The 19,960-nt window shown below is 54.8% G+C and overlaps 1 protein-coding gene across 8 annotated transcripts in view; it reads left to right on the forward strand.

Annotated features, from left to right (window-relative positions):
• The window catches only part of CCDC88C (coiled-coil domain containing 88C), a 129,107-nt gene that overhangs the window by 89,219 nt on the left and 19,928 nt on the right, over positions 1–19,960 (forward strand). For all 8 annotated transcript variants that reach the window (XR_009544115.1, XM_060169173.1, XM_060169104.1 and 5 more), the window contains exons 15-24: positions 917–1,939; positions 4,191–4,318; positions 5,345–5,486; positions 5,889–6,077; positions 7,225–7,386; positions 8,518–8,795; positions 11,968–12,111; positions 14,349–14,535; positions 16,311–16,456; positions 18,889–18,978. Coding sequence is in view for 7 of the 8 variants with exons in the window: in XM_060169173.1 (XP_060025156.1) it covers positions 917–1,939; positions 4,191–4,318; positions 5,345–5,486; positions 5,889–6,077; positions 7,225–7,386; positions 8,518–8,795; positions 11,968–12,111; positions 14,349–14,535; positions 16,311–16,456; positions 18,889–18,978 (2,489 nt within the window). In the remaining variant the exon portion in view is untranslated. The remainder of the gene's footprint in view (positions 1–916; positions 1,940–4,190; positions 4,319–5,344; positions 5,487–5,888; positions 6,078–7,224; positions 7,387–8,517; positions 8,796–11,967; positions 12,112–14,348; positions 14,536–16,310; positions 16,457–18,888; positions 18,979–19,960) is intronic.

Genomic DNA, 19,960 nt, shown 5'->3' on the forward strand with positions numbered 1-19,960 from the left:
GTGTGTGGTGTGTGTGTGTGTGGTGTGGTGGTGTGTGGTGTGTGTGTGTGGTGTGTGTGTGGTGTGTGTGTGGGGGGTGTGGGGTGTGTGTGTGTGTGAGTGGTGTGTGTGTGGTGTGTGTGGTGTGTGGTGTGTGTGGTTGTGTGTGGTGTGTGGTGTGTGTGTGGGGTGTGTGTGGTGTGTGTGTGGTGTGTGTGTGTGGTGTGTGTGGTTGTGTGTGGTGTGTGTGTGGTGTGTGTGTGTGTGGTGTGTGGGTGTGTGTGTGGTGTGTGTGTGGTGTGTGTGGTTGTGTGTGGTGTGTGGTGTGTGTGTGTGTGTGTGTGTGTGTGGTGTGTGTGGTGTGTGTGTGGTGTGGGTGTGGTGTGTGTGTGGTGTGTGTGTGTGGTGTGTGTGTGTGGTGTGTGTGTGGTGTGTGTGGTGTGGTGTGTGTGTGGTGTGTGTGTGGTGTGTGTGTGGTGTGGTGTGTGTGTGGTGTGTGTGTGGTGTGTGTGTGGTGTGTGTGTGTGGTGTGTGGTGTGTGTGTGGTGTGTGTGTGTGGTGTGTGTGTGTATGGTGTGTGTGTGTGGTGTGTGTGTGGTGTGTGTGTGTGTGTGGTGTGTGGTGTGTGTGTGGTGTGTGTGGTGTGTGTGTGTGGTGTGTGTGGTGTGGTGTGTGTGGTGTGTGTGTGTGTGTGGTGTGTGGTGTGTGTGTGTGTGTGTACTTTTTCAGATTCTTTTCCATTATAGATTACTACAAGCTATTGGATGTAGCTCCCTGTGCTGTACAGCAGGACCGTTAGGCTGTTTTTTGGATTCACAATGGGGTGGTCTTTTAGGGCCTATGCTTTAGTCCCCCAGATTAAATCAGACTTCAGCCCCAACTCACCGAAATACATTTGTGCAGCAGCCGCTGTCACTCCTGTCGTGTCTTCCCGCAGATCAGGGACCTTGAACAAGAAAAGGACCATCTCAACCAGACGGTGTGGACGCTGCGGGAGAGGTCGCAGGTCAGCAGCGAGGCCCGCACGAAGGACTTCGAGCAGGAGAGCAAAGCCCTGCAGGGGACGGTGACGGAGGCCAGCGGCCGGCTGAGCAGCCTGGAGCTGGAGCAGGTGCAGGAGAAGGCGGGGCAGCTGGAGGAGCTGCAGCGGGAGCTGCGGCGGCTGGAGGAGGAGAAGGGGAGGCTGGCGCAGAGGGTGAGCTCCCTGCAGGCGGCGGGCGAGCAGGTGGACGCCATGGAGCGCGAGAGCCGCGGGCTGGCGCTGGAGAACCGGCAGCTGCGCAAGTCCCTGGACGCCCTGCAGAACATGCAGGTGCAGCTGGCCAGCCTGGAGCTGGACAACAGGCAGCTGGACAAGGAGAACCTGGAGCTGCGCAGGACAGTGGAGGCCATGCGCTTCACGGGCGCCAAGGTGGCGGAGCTGGAGCGGGAGAAGCAGGAGCTGAGGACGAGCGTGGAGCTGCTCAAGGCGCTGGGCAAGAAGTCGGAGCGCCTGGAGCTCAGCTACCAGAGTCTGAGCGCCGAGAACCTGCGGCTGCAGCAGAGCCTGGACAGCAGCGGCCAGAAGGCGCAGGCCCTGGAGCGGGAGCTGGGGCAGCTGGAGGCCGAGAACCAGGCCCTGCAGCGCGACCTGGAGGCTCTCCGGCTCGCCAACAGGCAGCTGGAGCGGGCCGGCCAGGACCGGAAGGCGCTGGAGCAGGAGGTGGCCCAGCTGGAGAAAGACAAGAAGCTGCTGGAGAAGGAGGCCAGGCGTCTGTGGCAGCAGGTGGAGCTCAAGGACGCCGTCCTGGACGACAGCTCCGCCAAGCTATCCGCTGCCGAGAGGGAGAGCCGCGCGCTGGACAAGGAGCTGGCCCGCTGCCGGGAAGCAGCCGGCAAGCTGAAGGAGCTGGAGAAGGACAACAGGGACCTCACCAAGCAGGTCACCATGCACACGAGGACACTGACCACCCTGAGGGAGGTGAGACGGGGGCGGGCGGCCCCTTCGGTGGGGGTTGGGCAGGGTCACCGTGCTGCCCGACAGGTGCTTCTGCAATAGAGGTGAGACAGGGAGAGGCCCCTGGCATTTGTCCCCTGCTTCTAAACAGAATGATGCCCAAAAGCATAAAGAAGAAATAGAAATCACCTGTTATGATCTTACGGCCCAGAGATAACCAGGGCTAACAATCCAGCATATTTTATTTCTTCTTTTTTCCTTGTCCATTTGTGTATACACACACTTGATACCCTACCTTCTCCATCCTAGCCCTGTTCTGTTTCTCTCTATTACTATACTTTTCTCATTACGTTAAATAGGTTTCAAGCCATGATTTCTAATGGCAGTGAGGTATTGATTTTATGGACTTACTGTGATTTCTTTCTGGACATTTAGATTGTTTCTGATTTTTCCCACGATTTTAAATAACACTGGGACTGCCCTGGTGGCGCAGTGGTTAAGAATCCGCCTGCCGATGCAGGGGACACGGGTTCGAGCCCTGATCTGGGAGGATCCCACATGTCGCGGAGCAGCTAAGCCCGTGCGCTACAACTACTGAGCCTGCATGCCACAACTACTGAGCCCACATGCCTAGAGCCCGTGCTCCACAGCAAGAGAAGCCACTGCAATGAGAAGCACACGCACCGCAAAGAAGAGTAGCCCCTGCTCACTGCGACTAGAGAAAGCCCGCGTGCAGCAATGAAGACCCAACACAGCCAAAAATAAATTAATTAATTAATTTTAGAAAAACACTGGACATCCTTGCACACACGCACCTTCACGAATGTATTTATTTTCTTAGGATATATGCCTAGAAGTGCAATTACAGGATGAAAGGGTGCGACTGTTTTACAGTTTCTTGGTGAATATGTGTCTTACTTTTCCCTGGTAGTTTTTGCGTGGCTCACCCGGGCTTTCCTGCAGCGCCACAGGGTGAGTCACTGCTCTAGTAAATGACTCCAGCGTCTGAGTGGCCCATCACAGAAGCCGAGTGTCCACACGTGTGGAAGTTCCATGTGACTGTTCACAGACACCTGGTGCCCTCCATAATGTGGCCCGGCTGTCCCACAGTGGAGCCCTCTTCTGGCTCCTCTGCCTGCAGCAGGAAGATGAAGAAGAGAAGGACCACACTTCATGGGGCAGAATATGGTCTCATAGCCGCACCTGACAGCCAGGGAGGTTGGGAAATGTGTTCCAGCTGTGTGCCGAGGAAGAAAAAGAAATAGACTTGGTGACCACGGAGAGGTCTCCACATTAAAAAAAAGATCACTGAGTGTCAGTGCAGGCAGATCAGTACACTGTTGGGGAGAGATGCAAGACACCAACCTGACCCATAGCCCCCGCCTCTGTAAGTGTAAGTTAGGTTATGCTGCAGTAACGAATGACCCCAGAATCGCAGGGCTTGTCACATCCAAGGCTGGTTTCTCTTTCACGAAAGTCCAGGTGACTCTCTGGAGAGCTCAGCATCCCAGGCGGCTTTGATCTCACGGCTCCACCATCTCAACGTGGGGTCCGGGCATTCCCCGAGGCAGGGGAGAGGCAGCTGGAAGGTCACACACTGGCCCTTCCATGCTGCAGCCAGGGAGCGACCCCGGAATGTTTGGCGAGCACCACCCTCCGTCACACTGCCGTTCCAGGCCTTGGGGGGGTGTGTGGTAGGGGGTCCTCGTGTGTGCAAATAGCTGTGACACTGGGCAAAAAACGGTATAACTCCCTGGAGAGTTACAGAGGTGTGGACTAGAGTAAGTGAACCCCTAAATGAGGTCAACATCCACTTTTGAAGAGTAAATCAAAACCAGTATTTAAAGTAAAATCTTTCTCCTCTTTATACTTTGTTCTGAGTTCTCTGCAATGAGCTAACTAGTTATTGATCCATTACTGCGTGGAAAAGGCAACCACGTTCACAGAATTCAAACCTGCTCCTCAGAGGTCACCATAAGTGGTATTTCAGACACTTGTCTGGATGTGTTTGGAGCACGTTCGATCCTTCCTGGACACGCTGCCACGTGGTCTGGTATCTTGAACTCCGGGGGCTGGGAAGGTGTGCTCATCCGTTCCCTTTGGAGGCATCCCTGAGGTTCACCGTCCCCACAGAACCGCCTGCTTGGCCCTCGAGACACCCAAGCTGGCCATGGCTCGAGAAGGTGGTCGCTCAGCCCTGAGACTGGCCTGCGCCAGGCCCTCCTGCCGTTTCCGCTGGGCTCTTTTCCCACGCTTGTCCTCCCTGTCCCCACAGGACCTGGTGCAGGAGAAGCTGAAGAGCCAGCAGCTGAGCAGTGAGCTGGACGAACTGAGCCAGGAACTGGAGAAGCTTGGCCTCCACAAGGAGCTGCTGCTGCGGGATGACAGCAGCAACGGTGACACGTGAGGACCCCTCCCTGGGTGGCTGCAGGCTTTCTCCGCTCACGCCTGTGTCCCAGCGCCCCCGCACCCTGCAGGCTCCGCGCCCCAGCCCCACCCCCGGAGCTCAGTTTACTTTTCACACCCGAGGGCCTGTTGTCACGCGGCACTTTCTGTCCAGGGCCTCCTTCCTGGACATTCCAAGGCGGGAGTGGAAGGAGATTCTTTTGTCCAATGAAAAGGCTTCTGAACTTTTTTCTAGTTAGGCTTTTTTCGAGCAGTTTTAACTTCACAACAAGAGTGAGGAGAAGGTGCGGAGATTTCCTGTAGAGCCCCTGCCCCCGACGCGTACCCTCTCCCACCATCAACACCCCCACCAACACCTCATCATCACCCAGAGTCCACGGTTGACATCGGGGTCATTCTCGGTGTTGCATGTTCTGTGGATTTTGACAAACATATGATAACCTGTATCCACCCCTATAGCGTCATACAGGGTATTTTCACTGCCCTAAAAATCATCTGTGTTCTACCTGTTCGTTCCCCCCTCCCTCCACCAGCCCTTTAATTTTTTTAAATTTTAACTCTTGCTGCCTTTGCCAGCAGTGCTTTCCTAAATCATCTCGCTTTTCAAGGAAATCCAACACCTTGGACTTTTGTTGGTCTTGTAACCAACGTGATGTCCTTTAGGTGTGGTGAAAAGGCCACACAGATTTACCGCTTACCTAGCACTGTGGTCTTGGATGGATTCCTTAACCTTTCTGAGACTCTGTTTCCCCATCTGTAAAATGGCCATAACAATACATGAAACGACGCCTGGAAAACTATAGCAGTGATGTTTCATTGACGGTGTCCCAGACATATCTATGCCAACAGCCTGGGGAACAGCTCTAAGTGATGGTTTTTGACTCCTGCAGTTCTTCTGGGACACATCTTGCAGCGTGACGCGGAAACCAGCTTAGTGGGGGAGGGGTGTGTTGGCAGCTGGGAGACTGGGAGCTTGTGGGTAGAAGAGGCAGATGAATACTACTGTGTATTTGTATTTTTCAGGAAATACAAGATTTTGGAGAGCATAACTGAATCAGCATTCAAAACAGCACTAGCCAGGAAAGAAGAAAAGATTGTGTTCTTAGAAGCACAGATGGAAGAGAAGGCCAGCCTGACTCGCCACCTACAGAACGAGCTCCAGGTGGTAAGAGCAGCCCCCGTAGGGTCAGGCCATGGGTCCTGGCTGTGAGGTCCCTGCCTCACCTTTCCCAGCCCCTCACCTGGGTAGCAGAGGGGCAGCCTGGATGCCCGTGTTCTGGAGCAAGTGTCGACGGAGTGGACCCCTGAGGCTCGGGAGGGAGAAGCCTGGCTGCGCTCACGTGGCTATAAAGTCGGGACTGGGTCCCGGCTGCTGCCCGGCAGTCACCTCTGCAGGGAGGGGGCAACGTCCAGGATGGAGGTCCTCCCCGCAAGAGCAAAGGCAGGAGTCTGGCGGGTCCAGTTCCGGGCGAGGGGTCGGGCATGCTGAGGGGGGTGGGTTTGGCAAGGGGCCCCGAGCCCGGCCTCTTCCTGCCCCAAGTCTGCTTTCCCGTTCTCGCACCCGCAGTTGAAGAAGGAGTGTGAGATCCTTAGGAAGAGCCAAGAAGAGGGGAAGCAGGTGCAGAACTCTTTCAAACACCCTGTGGGGCCGTTGGTCGAGGGTCACCCGGGGAAGGAGCGCTGGGGGCCCAGCCCCAAGGAGGCCACGATGGAGCTGCTCCGTGTGAAGGACCGGGCCATCGAGCTGGAGCGCAACGTGAGTGGGGAGAGGCCACTGTCGACAGTTCTGCAGACGGAGCAGGAACTCCCATTACCGGGAAGGACCCGGGGTGTCAGAAGCTGTTGAGATTTATCCAGGTCTCGTTGGCCTCTTCTTGAGTTCCCTGGCAAGTCCCGTTTGCTCCTTGCCACTTGAGGTCCCTTCAACCTTTCTGACTGAAGGGGCAGGTCCCCCTTTTCCCCGGGGACTTGCTCTATGCTTCCTGCACTGGGTCTGGGGCATCTCCACCAGCACTGTTTCCGCAGTGATCTGTGTTTCGGTGCTCTTCTGGGGGTCGACAGACCACGGTCCGCCCCCTGTTTTCATAAATAAGGTTTTATTGGCCCACAGACACACCCTTTGCTTACACATCGTGTGGGGCTGCCTTTCCACGGTGACGGCAGGGGTCACTGGTTGAGGTAGAGACCCTATGGCCGGCAAACCCCCAAATAATATTTGCCGTCTGGCCCTTTACAGAGCGAGTTTGTCCACGCACGTCTAAACCCCCAATCTTGTTTGACGTCTCCCAACAGCCTTATGAAGTAGATAGTGACTATTTTCCTTTGACAGATGAGAAAGGTGAGACGGAGTTTAAGAGACCTGACCCTAAGCCCCATGCTGGTCAGGGAGAGCGCAAGACCACACCCCACGCGTCCGGGCCCAGTCGGTGGCGTATCTTGCTCGGCCTTTATTGGTCTCACGGAGCATGAACCGCCGCCTTCTACCCGCTGTCACCCGAGCGGGGTGAGGCTTTAGGGCAGGCTCTGGCTCCCTGTTCTGTGCGAGAAGCTCACAGACATGCATTCTCGGGGTGGTCAACAGAAAACAGAGAAAGACACAAAAGACAGAAAGGATGCAGCAGGTTTAGCTCCAGCTCGCCTTTGCCTCACACTCACTCGCTCAGGTTCTTTGCAGCGTCTCCATCATGTATATTCGCTTCTCTTGTGAAAGCACGTACAAAAAAATTTTTTTCTAATTCTGTTGTCTTTCCAAGAGGGAAAATGTTACTTCTCTCATCTGGTGGATTTTGGCTTTGGCCCCCAAAGGGTTCCACGACTCTGTACCTGCTAACCAGCCGTCCCTGCAGCTGCTTAGCAGGTACAGAGCCGGGGTCTGACTGGTCTCATGCTTCCCCCTTCCCCAGAACGCGGCTCTGCAGGCTGAGAAGCAGCTGCTCAAGGAACAGCTGCAGCACTTGGAGACCCAGAACACGGCCTTCAGCAGTCAGATCCTGACGCTGCAGAAGCAGAGCGCCTTCCTGCAGGAGCACAACACCACGCTCCAGACGCAGACGGCTAAGCTGCAGGTGAGGGCATGGCCGGGCAGCTCTTGGCGGGGGGAGGATGCTCTGTGTCTCCTAGAGACTGGCCCCAGCACTCTGACGACTCCTAATCAGTAAGACAAAGCATGGGAGAGTTCGGTGTTCTGTTTTATTTTTGATAGACTCATTGTAAACCGAGGTTCCTAGCCTCAGGATCTTTGAAGTTGGTTTTCAGTGACTGAACACGGCTGCCCAGGCAAAAAAAAAGTTTATTTCCCTGCTTTTCCCTTGCAGTCTTGTCTGTTTCCCAAAATCTGTTTCTTGAGCTGCTGTTAGGAATGACTTGGAAAAGAGGTTCTGGGATCAAATAAGTTTGGTTCGACAGAGTTAAGCACACTTCTTCACTGTAGGACCTGGCAGAGCCTCTTTGAAGCAAATGTGAATTTTTGATCTCTACGAGTGAAGTAAGGTATGAAGTCGCTCCCGGGCTGGTGAGAGCATCTAGCCAAGAGTGTTCTGGACCACACGTTTTAGGATGTTGGCTTTTATTTACCATTAATAGATTGTGGGAAAGTAAATGATCGTTTATTGCAGTTTCTGAGAAAGGTGTTTGAAAATATGTAACGTGTGGGTCAGAGACAATGAATAGGAGACTGGCAAAGAGGTTGGGATTCGTTCTGTTAAAACGAGCAAATAGGATGTTGGTTTGTAGTTTTGTTTTTGTTGGGGTTTTTGGTTACGGTTGTCATATCTTTGTCTGGTCTTGATATGAAGGTAATTCTGACCTCAGAATTAGATCGGAAGTGCTCCCTTCTCCTAAATTTCTAATAATTTTGGACGTTGGATGGATGTTCTGTAAGCGTCAGTTAGGTTAAGGTCAAGGTAGGTTGTTCAGGTATTTTGTGTCCTCAGTGATGCTCTGTCTTTTAAAAATAGGCTTTTAAAAGTATTCAAAGAGGGTATTATTCAGAGAGAGGACCTTATTTGCCCCAAAGGTCCCGTCTGCGGAGAGCGGCTCAGGAGTGAAGCGCCCCGCGACAGTGTGTTGATGCCATCTGGCCTCCAGCAGTTCCTTAAGTCCTGGTAGAACTGTCCTTGGTCCCAGCTGCGTCTTGCCTGCGCCGATGGTCCCTGTTATCTCAGTGTCAGCCTCCAGCCCCCTCTCCCTCTCGGCAGGTGGAGAATTCCACTCTGGGCTCCCAGAGCGCCTCACTCACCGCGCAGTACGCACTGCTCCAGAACCAGCAGACAGCCAAGGAGAGCGAGCTCGAGAACCTGCAGAAGCAGCAGGAAGAGCTGACGGCCACCTACCAGGCCCTGCTGCAGGACCACGAGCACCTGGGCGCACTCCACGAGCGGCAGTCCGCGGAGTACGAGGCCCTCATCCGCCAGCACAGCTGCCTGAAAACACTGCATCGCAACCTGGAGCTGGAGCACAGGGAGCTCGGGGAGAGGTATGTGCCGGCGGGGCGGGCTCCCCTGGGTTCCTGTCCCCGCCTCTGCTCTGTGCCCCTCGGGTCTCCTCTTGGCCTGCAGCTTCACACTGTCCGGGGCACCAGAACTCTCCAAAAGGGAGGTAAATCAAAGTCACCCTTAGCAATTTGGAGTTAGTGCAGCTGGAGACCGAGTGTCGGTGGATCTCCAGGTGGAGAAGGGGCGTCGTGGCCAGTCTTGGCTCAGGGAAACCTGTTGTTGGTGTGGGGTCCCTGCTCCCCTAAGGATTTTCTTCTCTCCTCCCTTTTCTCTCCAAACTAAGAATAAGGAGGAAGTTCACTACAGCTGCCAATTTACAATGACACATCTTGCCCTGGCTTCTCAGTTCTTTTCTTGCCTGTCAAGGTCTGGGCTGCGTTTTTTGGGGGTTTTTTTGCAGTACGCGGGCCTCTCACTGTTGTGGCCTCTCCCGTTGTGGAGCACAGGCTCCGGACGCGCAGGCTCAGCGGCCATGGCTCACGGGCCCAGCCACTACACGGAATGTGGGATCTTCCCGGACCGGGGCACGAACCTGTGTCCCCGGCATCGGCAGGTGGATTCTTAACCACCGCACCACCAGGGAAGCCCTAATTTTAAGTATATAGAAAGTAAACAGAATGGTAGAGTGAAACCCCTGTATACCCACGACTGGCTTCTGCATTTATCACTGTTTTGCCACCCTCGTTTCATCTTTACTTCCCGTTCTCCAGCCCCACACTCTTCTTTTCTTGTAGGTAAAATTTACATACCTTGAAGTCTTAGCTTTGCACTCTGACAGATCGGGGTCCTGGGTCTCGTGTGCATTCGGTCAACCAGCATCACCTGAGCTCCTGCCCGGGCAGATCCTTGATTGTTCCAGGCCGCTGGGCAGGGGCTGCAGGACCCAGAATCTGGGAGCAGGTGTGGTGTGCACATGGCTCTAATACAGGAGAGAGAGGCTCTCAAACACTTGGCACGGGTGGCTGGGTGGGTGAGGAAGAGAAACTGTCCTTGTCCTGTGCTTGTGAGGCGGCCCTGTGGCCAGCGTTCTCCTTGACTCGGCCTCAAGATGCTAAGTAGAGCTGAAGTGCAGGGCGTTTCATCACAGACCCAGGGGGGTTGTTGGGCCAGCAGAGCCTCACGAGGGCATCTGAGGATGCTGTGGGCACGGGGTGATGGCGTTCATTTATCCTCTCACCCGGTGCTTTCTTTCTGCCTCTTGTCTGGAGTCCTCCACCCCTTTGATCCACGCGGATCGCCGTCCTTCGGGGCTGCTAGCCCAAATGAGCATCTTCTGCTTCCTCCTGCACCCATCCTGGATGCATGCGACACTTAGGAAACACCTGGAGTGTACGGGGTGCTGTGTCTAGCTGTGGTAGGAGAGGCATCCAGTTGACTAATGACGTGGAGTGAGAAGCGTTCACTCAGCTCTAAAGCTAGCACGGCGCCCAGCACTCACCAGGCACTCAGGTGTCCTATTATGTGTTGTAATAACATCTTACGATATCCTTCATGTCTACTCAGCAGGAGAAGGTTTTTGCAGGTGGAATTTGGACTGGCTCTGAAGGAAGAGTTCATTGTTGCTTTCCCTGTAATTCTTTGCTCAGTACAGCACAGAACCACTGTGTTACCCAGTACTTTGTTGGACAGAGGCTAGAGGCCCCTTGGGTCTGTCTGCGGCAGGGCTACACGTTCAGGAGTCTGGGTACCTGGAATACAGGGATGATGGCTCTACATTCATTTCGTTTGACACTTAAATCAGACGCTCACTCATTCGTTCTCTTAACAGATACTGAGCACTGTGCCTCGTACTGGGACTCGGTGGTGAGCCAGACTCGCCCGGGTTCTGTTCTGCAGTGGCGTAGCTTACTAACGGTCAGAGAGATGCTTGATCAGTGAGCTTTTCCAAGACGTTACAGCAGGGAAGCGGGAAGCGGGGACCCTGATGGTCAGCCGGAGGCCCTAAGTTGTCAGACCTTGGATGACTTTTCCCAGAATCGTTAATCTGGATGCGAAAGGTCACCCCTGAGAGCCAGGCAGAGCCCCACGCCCAGAACCACGTTGGGGATCCTCTGCTCTGAAGCTAAAGGCCACACAGATGTCTGTGAACAGCTGCCTGAGCAGGCTTCTGAGCTTGACTCCCACACAGGCACAAGTCTGGGTTCCAGTCAGATGGTGCGAGTACAGCTGCGCAGGGACAGGCGGGGTCAGGGTAGAGGTCTGGAGACGAAGGCTGGAAGCCCCCTGGACTTGGGGGCTCTTGAGTCATCGTGAGCTTGGAAGGTTCCAGCAGGTGGGAGGAACAGCCTGGGCTTATCGGGGACTCTGTCCTTGTGCTCTGCTGCCCTCCAGAGATAGCTGTGCAGTACCCCACACAGAGAGACAGAGGAGAAAATACAAAGAGGAAAATGAAAGGGCGGGAAGGAGGGGTGTGTGTGTGTGTGTGTGTGTGTGTGTGTGTGTGTGTGTGTGTGTGTGTGTGTGTGTGTGTGTGTGTGTGTGTGTGTGTGTGTGTGTGTGTGTGTGTGTGTGTGTGTGTGTGTGTCTGTGTGTGTCTGTGTGTGTCTGTGTGTGTGTGCACGCGCGCGTCCCCCGGCAGCTGCCTGGGCCCCCCACTCGAGGTCTGGCAAGAGCAGGAGGGGCTCCCAAGGGAGAGGAGGGCTCACCCCGTCCCCAGTGAGCAGGGATTTGCTGTGAGATTAGCTGTCATGTGCAGTGGAATTCAGCTATTCCGTGGTTTCTTCTAGATCAGTTTGTGTTGCGTGAACGCCCTGTTAAGTCATTTGCACTCCCTGAGAGGAGGGTGTGGGGTTCAGAGGACGTTGTCTTGGCGTTCCCCGGGGGCCAAGGGAGGAAGGCTGCTGTGACAGGGAATCGAGGGGGCCGCGGGGGCATGTCGGGTGGGAGGACGAGGCCTCTGGCCCTGGGGCTGGAGGGGACCCCGAGCCTTCCCGCCCAGGCGCTGCTCGCACCCCCGGTGCCTCTCCCAGCCACCTCCCTCCAATTCCCTGCCATGCAGCCTTGCCCCCTGCCCGCCCCCCTCAGCTCTGCAGAGAGAAGCCGCCAGACGAGCCCCGCTTTCTCTGTGGAGGCTTCGCGGTCTCCCAGGGTGTCCGTCGCCCGTGGGCAAAGAAGGCCCGGGACGGGCTGCCAGCGGTGTGTCCCCTCCCCCAGGCACGGCGACATGCTGAAGCGCAGGGCGGAGCTGGATGAGCTGGAGAAGGTTTTGAATGCCGAGAGGGAGGCTCTGCGGCAGGAGCAGAGGACGAGCGCCGCGGTCGCGAGCGAGAACCAGAGGCTGCAGGAGGAGCTGGACAGGTAAACGCCGGGGCCCAGGGGGCCCACCTTCCCGCGGGCGGCAGCAGCTCACTCACTCTGCTCCCGCTGAGCGGAGGTCAGCCTGCCAATACAGCCCCTGTCATGCTAACAGCTGGATGGTAGCGAGGTCAAAGCGATGGTGCTGGGATGGAAGGGCGTGGTACCCAGGGATAGCGCGTCGCCCAAGCTGGTGGCCCTCACCTCCTGCCCTGAGATGCCGATTGGTTGCGTCAGCCACGGGTACATTCGTCATCTAATGGGTTCCCTGTTTGTGAATTCACCTCCTTGTTGACATTGATCTCTAAGCCCCAAATCAGCGTTCGTGGAGCTATCATGGACATTTGGGTGGCGGGACATTTGGGGTCTCCTGATGCACACATTTCCAACAGTGGAGGAGCAAGGCATTCGACCCCTGCAGCTTATTCTGCAAACGAGCATACTTTTTTTTTTTTTTTTTTTGCGGTACACGGGCCTCTCACTGTTGTGGCCTCTCCCGTTGCGGAGCACAGGCTCCGGACACGCAGGCTTAGCGGCCATGGCTCACGGGCCCAGCTGCTCCGCGGCATGTGGGATCTTCCCGGACCGGGGCACGAACCCGTGTCCCCTGCATTGGCAGGCGGACTCTTAACCACTGCGCCACCAAGGAAGCCTACGAACGTCCTTTCTGTGGCCTGTTTAGTGCCATGGTTTTCGTGTTTTTGTGCTTTGGGGTGAGGATTTTGCTGTTTAAAATGGCCCACGAGCAGAATGCTGTCTCGTGTTCCTAAGTGCGAGGCTGTGATGTACGTTACGGAGAATATGTGTGAGTGAGGTAGATAAGCTTCCTTCAGGCATGAGTTACAGTGCTGTTGGCTGTGAGTACATCACATAAGGTGTCTTTAAACAGAAACCACGTAAAACGAGGTATGTCTTGATCAGCTGACAAAATTGTGTGACCAGACTCACAGGAACCCACCTGTGTGTTTCCCCCAAGAGCTAATTTAGTGTCTCAGGGACCTTATAGAATGTTACTACCAAGAGTAACGAGAATCTACAGAATTACTATCCTTTTTTTTTTTTTTTGCGGTACGCGGGCCTCTCACTGCTGTGGCCTCTCCCGCCGCGGAGCACAGGCTCCGGACGCGCAGGCTCAGCGGCCATAGCCCACGGGCCCAGCCGCTCCGCGGCACGCGGGATCCTCTCGGACCGGGGCACGAACCCGCGTCCCCCGCATCGGCAGGCGGACTCTCAACCACTGCGCCACCAGGGAAGCCCTATCCTTTTTTTTTTAAACAGACGAAGAAACAGGCTGAGATTAAATGCCTTGTTCAGAGTGGATGCTGTAGTCAATGGCAGAGTCAGGATTTGAAGCAGGTCTTGTCTCTGGCATGGCCATGGGTACTGCCTCCTCCCCACCTCTTTGCGTTCATGTGTACCAGGGGCTACAGGCTCCGGTGCCAGGCAGGTCAGGCACGTGGGTGAAGAGTGCCAGTGGTAGACTGGACATGAGTGACACGGAGAATATACACTAACAGGTGTCAGCTGGGAGGAAGGCCTGGGGCCACCAGGTTATCCCTTGGTTTATGCTTTTTCTCTTAAGAGAAGCTGGACATTGGAATGTTGATGTGAAACTTTCAGAATTTTAAATGTTGACCCACTAATTCATTTAAAAAACACTGTAGCCAAACAAGACACATCTGTGTCTAAATTGAGGCCATGAGCCCCTGGTACTTTGAGCTTTCTGTTACAGATCTTCCCCCGAGAAAGCCCAGTTGGATAATAGTTATTATGATGGTGCTAATCTTTGTGGATTTACATCATACCCCAGCATCTCATATTTTATCTCGGGAGTTGAAATGAGAAAGGGGCTTGGAATTGAGAAGAAGAGCTGGGCATAGACAAAGAGTTTTAGAGCAAAAATGTCTGGTTCCGTTTTCAGAAAGAAAGCTTTTAACAACAGAACCTTTTTGTCCAAGTAGGCAGATATGCCAAAGCTCTAAAAACATAAGAGGTCATAACAGTGATGCTCTGTTGAAGTGGGTGTCCGAGCCTGCCTGTTCCGTCCCCCCAGTGCAAGGTGGGGACACCAGGGGTACCTTCATAGAACCCCAAAGAATCCAGTTTGAAAGCCTCTGATTTTGTTCAACTCCCTCATTGTGAGGCCCAGGGAGGTTGTGGTTCGGTCTAAGGTTGCACAGCTGTGACAGGGCCCGGGAGCACCCTTCAGGCCTCAGCCCTGTGGCTCTCCACCCTGCCAGGGTCAGCTTCCTGCACCACCAGCTGAAGGGGGAACACGAGGAGCTGCACAGCCACACCAAGGAGCTGAAAACCTCGCTGAACAGCTCGCAGCTGGAGCTGAGCCGCTGGCAGGCCCGGTTCGACGAGCTGAAGGAACAGCATCAGAGCATGGACATCTCTCTGACCAAGCTGGACACCCACTGCGAGGTGGGGCCTGGGGCTGGGCGGGGTCTCGGGACACCGGGACGAGTCCCCCTGGGGTGACAGCCTTGGGCTCAGAGGGGGTGCGATGGGTCCTTCTTGGCGTCTGTGCTCCAAGACTGTGAAGGTGGTACAGAGGCCGGGAGGAGACCAGAGGCGTTTGAAAGGGGGACAGGCACCACGACTGGTAGGGACGCATTAGAAAACACCTTTGCGTCTGACCTTTGCTTTCTGCAAAGGGTCAGAGCAGGCGCACGGAAACAGCAGAGTGCTGTTTTATCTCTGTCCTCTTGGCTGTGTCCACACGGTTTTTCCGTTTCCTTGCATGTAGCAGCTGCACTGTTCTAGAGGAAGGTCACAGATTTTCTTCCGTGCTTGGGTTTGGCTCACTGGCTCCTCGGGATGGAACTTGCACACAAATCCCCTGGTTGCAAAAGGGGCAGATCTCTGCCTTCTGGTGCACTAGGTTGGAAAGTACCTTCTTAAGCAGCAGACCCCGCTCAGATGAAATTGTAAGCAGACCGCGGGACAAGTAAGACAGGCAAAGTGGATGGCACAGGGCAGAGCAGCTGGGTCCCGTCCCAGCTCCAGGACAGCCAGGAGCCCGGACACAGCTCCTCTTGCCCTTTGTTTGTTGAAAAACACTCTGGGGAGCCTTTTCCTTTGAGCTCACGGGGCGCCACAGATGAGGAAGCAGAGGCCAGGGTTCTGGGATGCCCAAAGGCCCCTCTGGGCTGGGGCTGGGGCCTGTGGAGGAGGTGGGGGCCAGGACACAGGCAGACACTGGCTGAGGGAGCCCCGTCATCATAGGCTGTGCCTCACAGGGCCCTGCTTTAGGATTTCCGAGGGGACCTCAGGCCAGGGCCTGCAGTAGGAGATTGCCACCCAGTCTGTCTGAAGCCAAAGCTTGTCGTTTTCCTGCTACACCAACCATGATAAATGTATTCTAGACAAGAGTTGGCCATCCTCAGCCCAAAACTAAAATCCAGCCGCCAAACCTCTTTCCATACAGCCGTGAACTGAGAATGACCTTTACATTTTATAATGGCTGAGAAAGTGAAAAAAAATGTTTTGTGGCAAGTGCAAGTGGTATAACACTTAAATGTCAGTGTCCATAAGTCAAGTTGTATTGGAACGCGGTCACACCTGTGCATTTACATATTGTCTCTGGCTGCTTTCCTGCTGTAACAGCACAGTTGAGTGGCTGCGACAGAGACCACTGTCCGGCCTGGAAAGCCTAAAATATTTGCTATCTGACTCTTTACAGGAGAAGTGTGCCGACCCTCGTCTAGGACGGAGCTGGCCGCTAGAAATAATAATGTAGCCACCAGATGTAATGTAAAATTTTCTAGTAGCCACAGTAAAGAAGTGAAAGGAAACAGGTGGGATTAATTCTAAGTAATATATTTTGTTCAGCCAATATATCTAAAATGTCATTTCCACATGTAACCACAAAAAGCTCATTAACGAGCTCTTTCACATCTTTTTGTTTTTAGTTAAGTCTTTAGGATCCGCTGTATCCGCCCTTGTGGCTCTCCTCATCGTGGGCTAGCTGTGCTTTAAGTGGTCAGCGGCCACGCGTTGCCCGCGGCTGTCGGATTGGACAGCGTAGCTGCCAAGGGAAGAGGCCGTTTGGGTCCTTTCAAGTTGTCACGAGTGCAGATAGTACTGAGATGGACATCTTGGCGCACGTGGCCTTTGCCTTCTTTTGGAAGCTAGATTCCCAGCAGCAGACTCATGGGGTCACACAGTATTTAAGACGTTGTTGGTCTGTGTTTTAGCTGCTCTCCCGCCTCAAGGGGAACTTGGAGGAAGAAAACCATCACCTCTTGAGCCAGATCCAGCTGTTGAGCCAGCAGAACCAAATGCTTCTAGAACAGAACTTGGAGAACAAGGAACAGTACCACGAGGAGCAGAAGCAGTACATGTAAGGGGCCCGGGTGGGGGACGCCTGTCGACACGGGGGTCCTGGCTTCTCTGGCCAAGACCTGCCCCACTCTGGGCAGGAACAGCCCTGGAGCCTGTTCTTAACAGCCTGTCCTTCTCTCTGTTTCCCTGGAGTGTTTCTGGGTTTCTGCAAGTGGTGGTGGTTGGCTTTCGTTTGCTTTTTAAAGGCTCTGCCCACCGCCAGAAGCTTCTTAGTCTGCTTTTGGAATTAAGTGCACTTCTAAAAATACAGCTGTGCTAGCAAGAGAAGTATCTCAGGGAAAGAATTCACGTCGGAGGCTGAGTGTAGGTGCCACACCCAACCTCCTTCTGTCGCCTGTGGCTGTGTCCCCTGATCGTCTGGTGCGGTGGGTCCCCCGTGTGCCACGGTGTTTGTTTATGTGGGCTTTGCTGTGGCCCCTGCGGTGGTAACCAGGGACCTAGTGGGGGTGATGGGATGTGGGCATACCAGACAGAGGTTGAGGAGCTTCACGGAGAAGTGGGAAGAAGAGCTGGGGTTCTGCTGCCGACACAGGATGGGCCGAAGGCAGGGCAGACGGGGGACATGAAGGTGGAGCACGGCAGGGCTCTCTGGGTGCAGGGAACGTGCGGGAGCCTCAGCGGAGGAGGCTGCCGCGCCTGGCTAACGAGTCGGGATTCACTGGGAAGTGTTTAAAGGGTGCTGGTCTCGCAGGGCCTAGGAAGCTGCCAGAGATGAGGTCAAGAAGAAGAGCCTGGCCCTGAGAACCTTGTGGTTTGCAAGTGAAACGATCCAGGACACATCCGTGGTTCCAGGGGGTTTCCACCGCTCTGCCGTGGTGGTTGAACTGTCCTTGCTCGCGGTGGGAATGGCTGGCCAGCGTAGGGAAGGCAAGAGGAGACAGGCTGCAGGGGGACATGGTCAGAGGCGGCTCGCCATCTACCAGGAGATGGTTTGCCTTGCAAACCGCACTGTAATTTTGGGATAGAAATGACCGTTGCCTGAAGTTGGCCCTCTGTATTCCAGCTGATAATAATTTCCAGCGGACACTGGGCTGTTGCTAACTAGAAGAGTAGGCGCCCGGACCCCAGGGGGATGATGGGATGACAGTTGTGCAATAGAGAGCGTCTGCAGAGGGCCAGGAGTTGGCAGGCTTCCCGGAGGCTGCTCTGAGCGGAGCACTGTGCTGGGGGCCGAGAGGGGCACGGGACCTGCTCTCTGAGTTTGTGCACATCTCTGGGGCGAACCCAGCCGCGAAAGCACTCCGAGCTTAAGGCGGGGCAGCACGGCCGTGAGGACACAATAACAGATCACAGACATCGAGTCAAGGAGGCTGGGAGCCGCGAGGGGTTGGGGCTTGGGGGTCGGGGCCCAGTGGTTCGCAAAGCTGCCACTTTTCGTGATGTACCCCCTTCGTGGGGAGTTCCTGGGAAAGTCCCCAGCTTGGGTGGAAGCTTGGCAGCTTCTTGGCAGAAAGAAGCCTGAGCAGAAAGTTGCCTCTGGCCCGAGGCCTCGTTTTCCAGTGAGGAAGCCGAGGGTCCGAGCTGTAAAGACGGCACAGGTGGTGAGAGGCCGGAAGGGACAGGAGTTGGTGGCCCTGTGGGCAGTGTTGTGTGGAGTCCACCTGCCTGACTCCCTGAGATAAAACAAAAGCACACCCTTCGTATCAGGAAGGCCAGAACTTCCCTCCCAGGAAGCAGAGGTGCCCTCTGGCAGCCCAGGGTTCGAGAGGTGTCTCTTTGGTCTCTTGTGTGTTTTTGAAAATACAAACTGGTTTCCAGCATTTACAAGTCAGGAGATTCTGCTTCACAGTCTGAGTTTCTGGCTGCTCTGAAAAATGGGAAGGTCTCCGTGCCACCCCAGGCAGCGATCTGCTGCGGTGGCCCAGTTGTGCCTCCGTCCCCGCCACACCCTCTGGTTTTTCCAGGCCCGCTCTGTTCCTTATCTTCTCTCTGGACCCTAAAGTCTTCTGAGTTTGTTCCCATGGAAGTTTTCTCAGAAACCCAGCATTGGAATGGGTCCAGGTCAGAGGTCTGAATTTGCTGAAATGACTTTTTCAACCTTGATGCCCACCCAACTCCCTAAGGGCAGACCTCTCCCACCACCAAGGTATTGTTGATGTGCACGCCAGCAGCTGGCCTCGGGTCTGACCCTGAGGTGTCCCACACCCTGAATGGCCTGGCCAGAGAATCCTTGCTTCCGAGCTTGGGTTGTCAGACGGTTCTGGGTTTGCTCCCTTGAGTTCACTCACAGCTAGATCCTGGGTGCTTCAGCAGGCCTCTGCAAGGCGTTAGGGCTTCTGGACCTGTGTCAGATGCTTCCGTTCGCATATTCCCAACTCAGCGACTGTGAGCACTGTGATGTCCGCTGGGCCAGGTCCCAGGCCGAGCTGGTGAGTAAGTTCGTTTGTTTTATTTAAAACTGGCTTGATTGTCTTTTCCCTCTCTCCACAGAGACAAGTTAAATGCCTTACGAAGACATAAGGAAAAACTGGAAGAAAAAATCATGGATCAGTACAAGTTCTATGATCCTGCTCCAAAGAAGTGAGTTGATTTAAGTTTCAGGGACTTGAACACAGAACAGAAAACCTTCCTTGTTCACACTCAGGGTGAAACTTTTTGTAGGGCCTGTGTCTTCCACAGTGACAGGTCACCCGTGTGCACATCAGAAAGATTTTAGAATTTCTTGCAGCCCCATCCTCATGCTTGTCCTGTGAGGGGTGGCAAATGCCAGCTGACCCTGACGAGACACAGGCTTAAGTGAGCCACAGCCCTTTTAATGGGTCAGAGTCAGTGGTTTGGGAGCCGTTAAAGCGGGATGGAAGGGTTGCCTTGTCGGCCTCTTCTCAGGATTTAACGGGGTGCAGAAAACCATGTTTCTGTTTAGGGAAGGAACCTTGGATAGGACACCAGGCCCAGCACTCACAGTCTTCAAACAGGGGCACCTTTTGGCCATATACAGATTCCTCTGGATTCACTGAACCCCAGGGCGGCTTCACAGACATGTCCCCTTCTCCAGAGGGCAGTGGGTTTCAGGGCTGGCTCCATCCCCCAAGACTGCCAGCCTTGTCCAGCACCGCTCCCCCCAGGAGTCGGCCCTGCACGTGGTCCTGTCCCAGCCCAGCCTCAAAGTCAGGATCGCTGTGCACCCTTCAAGGCCTCTCTGTTGAAATCACACAACCACAGAATTTCAGAACCTCAGTCTCAGCCTTCTCTTTGACAGATGGAGAAGTTGAGTCCCAGACGAGGAAACGGAGAGATTTGTGTAAACACAGTGCAATTCAGTTCAGAGCAGGAGTAGAACTCGGGTGTGGTTCTCTCTTTTTTTGTTGTTTTTTTTTCCGGTACGCAGGCCTCTCACTGCCGTGGCCTCTCCCGTTGCGGAGCACAGGCTCCGGACGCGCAGGCTCAGCGGCCATGGCTCACAGGCCCAGCCGCTCCGCGGCATGTGGGATCTTCCCAGACTGGGGCACGAACCCGTGTCCCCTGCATCGGCAGGCGGACTCCCAACCACTGCGCCACCAGG

The sequence above is a fragment of the Lagenorhynchus albirostris genome, chromosome 1 (assembly GCF_949774975.1).
Source record: "Lagenorhynchus albirostris chromosome 1, mLagAlb1.1, whole genome shotgun sequence".
Taxonomy (NCBI): Eukaryota; Metazoa; Chordata; class Mammalia; order Artiodactyla; family Delphinidae; genus Lagenorhynchus; species Lagenorhynchus albirostris.